A 10,394-nucleotide genomic window follows, 5' to 3' on the forward strand; every position below is an offset into this window, starting at 1 on the left:
ATATGATGCCCGAGACCCCCCTGTAAGTCATTCAGCTGCCAGGAGTTAATCAGGTAAGAAGCCGCTGCCCTCCTGTCCCTTTCAGCGCACTGGAGACGCTAGTTAGTACAAGACAAGTAACGGACCCCTTTGGCAATCTAGTGAAAGCGACTGATTTCACCCCAAGCAATCATATGTATTAAACGCATTCCATTTTGCAGGACCCATCCCTGGACTCACTAATGCTGGATATTCCTTACACTCCACTTCCGATTCTCTTATAGTCACCTATGTTAAACTTTGCCTCTTTGTCTCCTACGCCCAGGACGCAAATAAATAGTGACTCATCGCATATAACACTGAATAGTTTCTACTCGACATTGCTGTTCCTTTTTTTTTTTCCTTCACGCCATTGTTTCCTTATTCATTCTACTTTACTGCCTGTTTTCTAAGCTCGATTACTGCTCTCTGGCTCAGTTTTCTTGTTCTCTTATATACCTCTCATTTGTCATACAGTTTTACATAACAAATAACAAAACTAATATTCTCTCTCTCTCTCTCTCTCTCTCTCTCTCTCTCTCTCTCTCTCTCTCTCTCTCTCTCTCTCTCTCTCTCTCTCTCCAGGATGATGACTGGCTTGAGCAGAAGCGTGGTGGTGATAGTGGTGGTGGCGGTGATGGCGGGGACTCTGGCGAGGGCCCATCCCCCCACTAGGAAGCTTGAGGCCTTGGCAGATATGATCAAGATGGAGAAGGCGATGGCGGAGGAGAGGTCCACTCACTGGGGCGTCAATCTGACCACGGTGGGTGAGGGAGGGAGGCGGGAGGAGAGAAAGGGGGAGAGAGATGCAGGTGGGGTTGGAGGGGAAAGACGGGGGAATGCTGCACCGAGCTTTAAGAAAACTTGTTCATATTACGTATCCCGAAGCGAATCGTGAGTTCCGGCTTCCTATCTCATCAGGAAAAACATGAAGGTTGGATATTACGCGTTTTACAGCATCTGCCAGACTGTGAAATTCCTATGTGACTCATCATCTGACAAGGAACAATGCAAGACAATCGGTTCGAAAAAGATCACTGATGAACAAAGGAGTGAATGACAGAATAAACCCCCGAGAAAATCCCTTCTTATAGGTTCAAGGGAATATGAGCAGCTGAATAATACAACTACAATTGGTTAGGAAGGATATCTGAAACGAGAGGAAAGAGGATTTTTAACCCTGATACCGTTTCAAGTAATTCAGATACCAAAAACCACAGTGTCCATGAAAGCCTCACAGGATAACAAAGACTCACAAAAGCAAGAATCACATGGAGACACCTTTAATTGAGGAGACAAGACTGGGATAAAAGACATATAAAAGATTTTTGAATGTCTTTATATGCGCTAAATGTCCGAAAATGTACATTTTTAAATGTACAATGATCACAGAGTGAATTACGAAGTTGTGTTACTGTTTAGTCCCTCTTCGTCCACGGCTCGCCCTTCCCCCCGCAGACGGAGATCATCGAGGCCTTCGGCTACCCCACCGAGATCCACCACGTGACCACGCCGGATGGCTACATCCTGGAGCTGCACCGCGTCCCTCACGGCATCGCCGGCAGCAGCGATGACCGGCCCGTGGCGCTCCTGCAGCACTGCCTCCTCTGCTCCTCGGCTGACTACGTCATGAACACGCCGGACCAGGCTCTAGGTGAGGAGGGAAGGGGGCTAAGCAAGGGCGGGGGTAAAAGTAGGGCTGAACTACGTTAAGGGCTGCAGTCTAACGTGAGGGAAGAGTAGAGTAGGCCAGGGCAAGCAGGGTGAGGAAGTGAGGGCTATGGTTAGGGCACAGCAGGAATGGACAAGACAAAGTGAGGGTCCAGCACTTTGTATGTGCGGGATAATGAAGATGATGGCGTAGCTTCTTACAATTTTCTCTCTTCATAACTATTTCTCATCCTCTCATTCTCTCCCTCTCCCGACCAGCGTACGTGCTAGCGGACGCGGGCTACGACGTGTGGATGCCGAACTTCCGCGGCAACACCTACTCAAGGGCCCACGTTGAGCTGGATCCCGAGATCGTTGACTTCTGGAGGTTCAGGTGAGGCAGGTGCGGGGAAGGGGCAAGGTCAGGGGAGCCGTGAGAATGGTGCAGGTGACTGTATGGTGGTGGATGAAGTGAGTAATGGTACAGTGACGTCACAGGAAGAGGTGCATGAAGGACAATGTGAGAGGAGGGGGACGAGACAGGTGAGTCATGAGTATTTGGGAATATAGGTAACACAGGTAAAACGACCCTATCCTTTACAATTATCATGCGTTCTCTTATGTGTTAGAGAGGGGAGTATAAGAAAGAAAAAATGGAGAGGAGGACAAGGCAAGTAGGAGACAGGGATGTAAGAGCATACAGATAGGAGAAGCAAAACAATCCTTCCCTTACAACCTCTACAATGACCCCCAGCTGGGACGAGATGGCGAAGTACGACGTGCCTAGCAGCATTGACTACATCCTAGCCACGACAGGGCGGGAGGACCTCTACTACGTGGGCTGGAGCATGGGCACTACCACCTTCTGGGCCATGATGGACGAGAGGCCAGAGTACAACAGCAAGGTGTGTGTGTGTGTGTGTGTGTGTGTGTGTGTGTGTGTGTGTGTGTGTGTGTGTGTGTGTGTGTGTGTGTGTGTGTGTGTGTGTGTGTGTGTGTGTGTGTGTGTGTGTGTGTGTGTGTGTGTGTGTGTGTGTGTGTGTGAACCCACTACAGGTGTGTAAGCTGTGTGTCTCCGGCAGGTGCGGGCAATGGCAGGCTTGGCGCCCGTGGCATACATGAACTACGCCCAGGGCCCCATCATCGAGCTGGCGCCCGCTTCAGGTGACATTGACGTGAGTACACACCTGGACCTGACTGCCATAATTAATACACCACGAGTTACATCTTGAATGCCACTTCATTCAATATGGACTAACAGATTGTTAAGCAGGAGCTATGATCTAAGCACAGCAAGAAGCAGAGCTCACCCCCTTTTCTCACGCCCCCACTATCACCCCAACAGACCATCCTGACCCTACTGGGCGTGGGCGAGCTCTTCCCCAGCGGTGAGTACATGGACTACCTCGCAGAGAACTTCTGTGATAGCAACTCTACCTACGCCGAGACCTGCTATAACTTCCTCTTCCTTATCGCCGGACCCGACTCGGAGGAGCTGAACGAAGTAAGACCCACGTGAGAAGCTGATTAATTAATAACATGGGGGAGGAGGTAAAGGATTGTTAATGTTACTGTTTAGTGCCCAAGGATAGAACATTAATAAAGAACATTGACTAGAGAGCAAAGGCCAGCCACAGCCCAATATAGCAGTCCTTGTGTCACCCCTCTGTTCTCTGACCTTAACTAAGTTTCACAGGTGTCTTAATACCAACCTAATACAACACAGCAGCTCCCTTAGTCACCTGTACGTTCTCTTAACCTAATTAGCTTCACATGCGTCTTGATACTAACCTAACCAAACAGTTATCTTGGTCACCTGTACGCTCTCTTAATCAAGTCAGTTTTACAAGGGTTTTGCTATCCCTCTCACCAAACAGTTCTCTTAAGTCACCTGCACGTTATCCGCCCATGAAGTTCCAGGGGCGACTTAATATTAAGCTAACCAAACGCAACAGTTTCCCTCTTCACTTGCACATTCTCTTCCTTCCAATCGTTGACTCAACTAAGTTTGCACGGTCTTATACCTCATATTTATTTATCTTTTATTTACTTTCTACTCCTTTCTGAATCCATCTGGTATCACCAACACAATATTCCTTCTCTTCACGTAACTTGATCCATTACAGTTTCGATAAGTTAACCATTACCCCTACATGTTAATTCTGGGAAGGATGTTATTAACTCGTCCCTCACTCATCAAGGAGTTCCTGCCTGTCATCCTCGCCCACACCCCCGCCGGCGCCTCCGTCCACACCGTCAACCACTACGCCCAGACAGTCATGTCGGGTAATTTCCAGAAGTACGACTACGGCTTAATCGGTAACATGAACCACTACGGCCAGTCTACGCCGCCGCTCTACAACCTGAGCGCCGTCACCGCCCCCGTCGGCCTCTTCTGGGGACAGACCGACTGGCTGGCCACGCCTGAGGTTAGCCAAGAAGTGCTTTCACTGTTTTATCATTTATCCTTCCTACGACTTCTGCGCTAAAACTAATAAAAATATAATCAGCCTTTCAGTCCCCACCGAAGTCTCAGCGCTCGCGGTATTAGTCTGCCAGCCACTATTCAACAACTTCTGCACGATCTCTCTATATCCATCTCCATATAAGTAAATTAATATGAAAATATTAGTATGGAAGTTGAAAAGGAATTAAATACGACGGAATCAAAAAATAAAAGAGAACAAATCAACTTTGAAGCCCCAGATGTTAACAGAATGGATAAATAAGGTTCCCCTCTCTATGCCATGCTTCAAATTTCCCCGCTCTCTGACCTTCATTTCCCCTTCCCTCCCTGCCCTACCAGCCAACCAGTGCCTCATTCCCCCCACCCCTTCTTCCCCCAGGACGTGGCTCGCCTCGCCGCGGAACTTCCCAACGTGGAGCTCAACTACAGGATTGACAAGGACCAGTTCAATCACCTCGACTTTGGATGGTAATGGCATTTTTTCTCTCTCATACACATTATTATTATTATTATTATTATTATTATTATTATTGTTATTATTATTATCATTCTTATTATGATCATCACTACTTATTATTATGCTTATTGCGAGAGGTCGAATCATTAACAGCTTCTTCTCCAACCCCCGACAGGTGCATCCATACCTACGAATACGTCAACAAACACGTGCTTGAGTTCCTCGCAGCTCACTGAGGCGCCGCTGTGGTGGCTTCCAGTATCAAAATGAATAAAATATCTCGTCCTTATGCTGTTCAAGTCCCTAATAGAAGAATTTATCAGTATTAATCTTCATTATTTCGTTCTTTTCACTGGTAAGAACTGGAAAAAAAACTCCCTTTAACAGTCTTTCCTCCCGCCTACGACAAACACGAGTTACAAGACACATCTGGAAGTAAATTTTATGTTTTTTCGGCACTTTTCTATCCCCTTCAAACGGAGCGAAAACTTGGTGATTTATTTTGCCCTAAGCCTATCTCCTGGGGCTCATGTAAGTGCCCAGTGGTTATATATGACGTTAGTAAACACGAAACACTAGACTTCATACAATTAAACTGTATTACGCCACCGCTCTTATATCCCGTGTCTGATTCTTCAAATGATTGCTGAGTGCAATTTCCTCTCTCTTTCTCTCTCCCTCTCATGGGTGTTGGGTGTTTCTGGTCGCTTATAAACTGGGTACGAATAGACATGAAACACTACAGGCCTTTAAACTAGGTTAGGTTAGGTTAACCTGGCTCTCTGAGAAGACAAATAGTTCATTATATAATTAAATTAATAAATTAATTAATGTGTGTGTGTGTGTGTGTGTGTGTGTGTAGGGGGGGGGGGTATTTGTTTCCATGAGGGGCACAGGTGGCCCATGAGGTGGCTTCTGATTCCTGTTGAAGAACTCAAATTCAGCCGTCAGTAGAATACAGACGGAATACTGCATCCACCAGCTCCATTACCTTGTTCCACCGCACTCAATTCATTTTGGGCCCTGAATGATATAGAGACAAGTTGTATGTTAGTGAATTAGAACTTTATGCACTCTTATTGTAAATGTTATGGACACTGAACTACACAAAGGCTAATTTATAGACAACGGCATGAACCAAACTTGACCATTCTTTAACGTCTGAGATGATAAAGGAGCACTGCGGGCGTGGTTATTAAGCAAATATGAAATCGATGAGTCATCAACATGGTGAAACTGTTCTTAGTATGCCAGTCGCTGTCATTCACTAGGTTAGCATTAAGTAAAGTAAGTTTATAAGAGATTAACATGTTAGGTGAGATATAATGTAATCAGGGCTAAATAGGATTAAATATTATTATTACTGAGTGGCTATTTATTGAGCAGCTATCAGTGATTATCAAATCGCTCCATAACTATCTATAGCCAAAAGGTGTTCTACTATGACATAAAGCGTTTGAGGTGCAAAATATGATTTTTAACAATTTATAAGGCAGTGCTTCAAAGTTTTTTGTCCCTGATATTCCCAAGCTTACTCCATGTTAATGTAACAACCCATTTTCAATAAAACACACCAAACTCTTTTTTTTGGGGGGGGGGTCTTTATTGTCATGTACTAAAATGAAAAGAGAGTGACTTTGCACAAAGTTATATTCCATAAACTGCTTAGTTGCCAATTAGCTACAGTTACCAAATATTGCATGGCAGGGTTGATATATAACCTCATGTTATTGACTTCCTTGCTGAGCTGCTCAGTATATAACTACAAAAGATTGATTTATTTGCTGGCATGGCAAGGATAGTAACCTAATACTGCCAATATAGATAGTGTAACCTAATGCCGGTAAAGCAGTAACTTATTGCTGCTTATTTTGTCATTAAACCTAAGAAGCAAGTAATGCCTGACATACTTATCAAAGTGATGGATAACTTGTTAAAATCCACCACAAAGAAAACAGAATCAGCCACTGCAGTGAGTCAGGTGTAATTCTAGATAAATTCCATGGCAGCCTTTGCTGGTACATCGTATTTTGAGTTGGGCTACAGTGACTGGCTATAATCATGGTTGAGGGATTTGATTACTTTGACAGTGGTGAGAAATTTGTATACTTAACATAGTGGGCTTTATTTTGAGTCAATTACTTGGCTTCGGCTCAAAACTATCATTTACACCAAAGCATTTAGCAATGAATCAGGCAGGAAATATGTACCGTAAATTACTCATGCATGCAAATTCCTCTAATAGTACTTATAGCAAAGTAAAATGCAATATACCATTCACTGGCCTTAGCTGTTGAAGCAGTTGACGGCGACAACCCGGCACTGTCTCTAGGACGCATTTCTGAACCAGATCCTCATAGGAAGTTTGCTTTTATTGTTCCTCGTTAATAAGTTCCCAGGAAACATCTCATCAGTGAAGTCTCTGAGGACGCCTCGTCGAAGGAAATAACTTGCGAGCTGGCCGTCGAAGGGTTTGTTTACGTAGTCATGAGTGGATCTATGACTCGTAGCGGATCGCTAGGACAGGGTCGGAGCTGTCATAAGCGTTATGAGTCGTTTTATGACAGAGATCGCGAGTTATGACAAGAATCACCATTTTGTCTATTTATGACACTGCACCTTATGAGTGCTTAGGAGCGCTTTATAAACACGGCCCCTGAAGGCTTCAAAGCAGGGGATGAAATAGATGAAGTACTAAAAACATCACACATTATGCAAGACCTTTATAAGAATAAACACATTATGCAAGACCTTCATAAGAATATAACACATTATGCAAGATCTTCATAAGAATAAACAACAAATAGTGCAATAAACTTACTTTGTGTCCGTTGGGTGTAGCAGCGACTGGACCTGAAAGAGATATAAATGAATTAATAACGTGTGAAAAAGAAATAGCTAAGGCTTTCATTAACATACCAGATACCAAATACACAAACAAAATATTCAACAATTACAACAACCTAAGTGAAGCGAAATGCATCTGCACGCACGACACAAAATGGGCGGACACAGGGCACAAACATAACATAGAAAGATACGTTACGAGCATCTCAACAAAAGAGGAGCATAATAATAATAATAATAATAATAATAATAATAATAATAATAATAATAATAATAATAATAATAATAATAATAATTATAATGTCAATTACATATATACATAATATTCAAGAAGACGACAAAATAATTCTATGATATAATGCCAAACAATAACAATAAAGCTCCCATGGGAAAAATAAACATTTTAATACACAAAATTTTCCACTCCCTTACCACCTGCACCCCCCTTGTCCCCCTCTTCTCCTCCCCCTCGGAATAGGGAAGGCCGTGAGGCAAGAGTCTCACTGGAGCCAACCTTTGTGTAACACTTCGTGGAACACGGTGGCTGCCAGGGCTCCGTGGCCACTTCCTGTGGCAGGATTGGGACAAAGACTTCACGAATACGTCTTCCACTTCACCCGTACTACACTTCAAGCACACCTGTTCACACCTTCCATCTCCAACGAATCGCCGTTGGGCGCTGAAGCCGCCGCACGGGGCAGGACGGTGGGCAGCGGCGAGCACCAATACTGTTACTATAAATTAAATAACCCGGCCAGCATTCGAACCGCTACCTCCCCTATACGGAGGCTGCCGCGTAAACACATGAGAGCGATGATAATAACATGCCTTACGGGGGTGAGGAAAATTAGGGGAGGTAAGGCAAATGGAATATTTGATTGTGCAAGAAACGAAAAGCAGGCATTCTCTTTACAGGAAACACGGAACGCGGGGAAACACCGAACATAAAGAGTAGAGAGAGAAAGGGAGACTCCTTAGTGGTGGTGGTGGTGGGAAGGAGGATAATGGGGGAGAGATGAGACAAAACAGGTTTTACAGCGGAGATAGCTACTCATTCCACTGCTCTGCTGCTGCCACCAAAGCCAGTTTACACCTAACATAGCAGCCGTGTGCGCGGCGTGGTTGCGTCAGCGGGACAGCCCCGACGCGGGTTTTTTTTTTTTTTTCGTTTTGGCGAAGGTGTTCCCTTGGTCAGGAGGGAAGTGCCATGTGTGGGTCTTTGGGCGTCGCTGTATATAAGGCGCGGAGATGGTTAGGGCAACAAACAGCAGCTCAAGCTCGTCTCCTGATCAGCTTCTCATCTCATCACCTCCACTACTCCCTATTACAATGGCCAAGACAGCAGCGTGGTGCTTGGTGGTGCTGGCGGCGGTGGCGCTGGTAGCGGCGGAGGCAGACCCCGGCCGCCCCTACTATAAGAGGCCCTACTCCTACAACCAGCATGGCGGTCACGGCTCCGTTGGACACGGCTCCGTCGGCATCGGCTCCGTAGGGTACAGCGGCCACTCTTCTCACGGGCACGGAGGTCACGGCGGCCGCGGCTCCGTCGGTAACCTTGGCGGGAAGCTCGGCGGCCACGGCTCTTTTGGGCACTTCGGCGTGAAGGGCGTGCACGGCGGCAAGCACTACCACCACCACCACTAGCAGGCCGCGGTACCTGCACAACACATGGCGGGGCGGGGAAGTCATGGGCACTATGCTTCAAAACTCCCCCTTGCTCCACTCTCCTCTACCGGCGACGTGATACTCGATATTATTTATTTTTATAATAAAGATTTACTTAATGCTCAAACGTTTACTTACCGTTCCTGAGCCTAAAGCCCCGAGGAGAGCTGCCACCCAACACACACACACACACACACACACACAAATAGCAGAGGATTCATACTTTGTGTTCACGACTTACCTTACCCTGGTACTTAAAGAGAGGTTGTCTAGAACGGAAGCATTAGATATGAATAATAAAAATTGTACTTATGAAGCAAAATTCCCTTATCTCTTTCAGTTACACACCCCACACATTCCTCTCTGAGGCGTGATAAAGCATTTCTGGATAAGTGTCGATGCATTATTGTTGTAGTGATTCACTTCAAAGAAAAAACAATACACACCAGTAACATGGATGGACTGAAAAACAGAAAAAATAGACTCCAATAGCATATAAGTAGTAATCCTTGTGTGCGTGCGTGTGTGCCTGTGTGCGTGCGTGCGTGCGTGCGTGTGTGTGCATGTGTGTGTTTTACGTCTTGGCCTACTGCACCGGTAGGCTTTCCTGGTGAGGTCTGACGGCCGACCCAGCCAGTTCTGGCCCAGGCAAGTGTTTACAGAGGCGCCATCTTCCTTGGCTCATGCTCATGCCCCCCGGAGCTCATCTTTGAGCCTCTGTTAGAGAGGGAGTCTAGAGTCCGGGTTTTAACAGGTCGTCTTCAGGGCAGCAGGTGGGTAGTTTTAGGCCATTGGGCGGTGATTGAAAAAACCCAGTTGTACGTCGGGCAGGAGTCGAACCTCCATCCTCTTGGACGCGGCGCCGGCACGCTAACCACTCAGCCACCGCCTCCCTTGTGTGTGCGTGCGTGTGTTGGAAAAGGAGAGAGAGAGAGAGAGAGAGAGAGAGAGAGAGAGAGAGAGAGAGAGAGAGAGAGCAGGTCCGTGTACTGACACCCTTGGTGAATATGGTATAGGGTCATTGATGAAAGTTACATTGAAAGCTTGAAAAGATACAAACAGCATTACAGTTGTCAGCTTTCGAGCATGCAACGTAATTGACATCAATGGCCCTATATCATATTTACAGTTTTCAGTTCAAGGATCTCTCTCTCTCTCTCTCTCATCACTTACCGTGTTTCCAAAGGTCACCATTCTCCTGGTGAGAGAAGGCAGGATCAACGATCGTGAGAAAAAGTTTGCGTTTTGACGCATCTCCGCAAATTTTCCAGTCTCGGAAATTATCTCTAT

General features: G+C 45.8%; 2 protein-coding genes across 2 annotated transcripts; both read left to right on the forward strand.

Annotated features, from left to right (window-relative positions):
- The first annotated feature begins 5 nt into the window (after positions 1-5).
- Positions 6-5,044, forward strand: LOC127008246 (lipase 3-like). Its single transcript, XM_050879990.1, has 10 exons — positions 6-53; positions 604-781; positions 1,477-1,672; positions 1,948-2,062; positions 2,423-2,573; positions 2,751-2,843; positions 3,014-3,172; positions 3,870-4,097; positions 4,515-4,603; positions 4,768-5,044. The coding sequence occupies exons 2-10, from the start codon at positions 605-607 to the stop codon at positions 4,826-4,828; spliced, it is 1,269 nt and encodes a 422-aa protein (XP_050735947.1). The 5' UTR covers positions 6-53; position 604; the 3' UTR covers positions 4,829-5,044.
- A 3,724-nt stretch (positions 5,045-8,768) lies between these two features.
- Positions 8,769-9,083, forward strand: LOC127008462 (uncharacterized). Its single transcript, XM_050880607.1, has one exon. It carries the CDS (start codon positions 8,769-8,771, stop codon positions 9,081-9,083), a length of 315 nt encoding a protein of 104 aa, XP_050736564.1.
- Positions 9,084-10,394: the final 1,311 nt, after the last annotated feature.

Source organism: Eriocheir sinensis, chromosome 37 (assembly GCF_024679095.1).
Source record: "Eriocheir sinensis breed Jianghai 21 chromosome 37, ASM2467909v1, whole genome shotgun sequence".
Taxonomy (NCBI): domain Eukaryota; kingdom Metazoa; phylum Arthropoda; class Malacostraca; order Decapoda; family Varunidae; genus Eriocheir; species Eriocheir sinensis.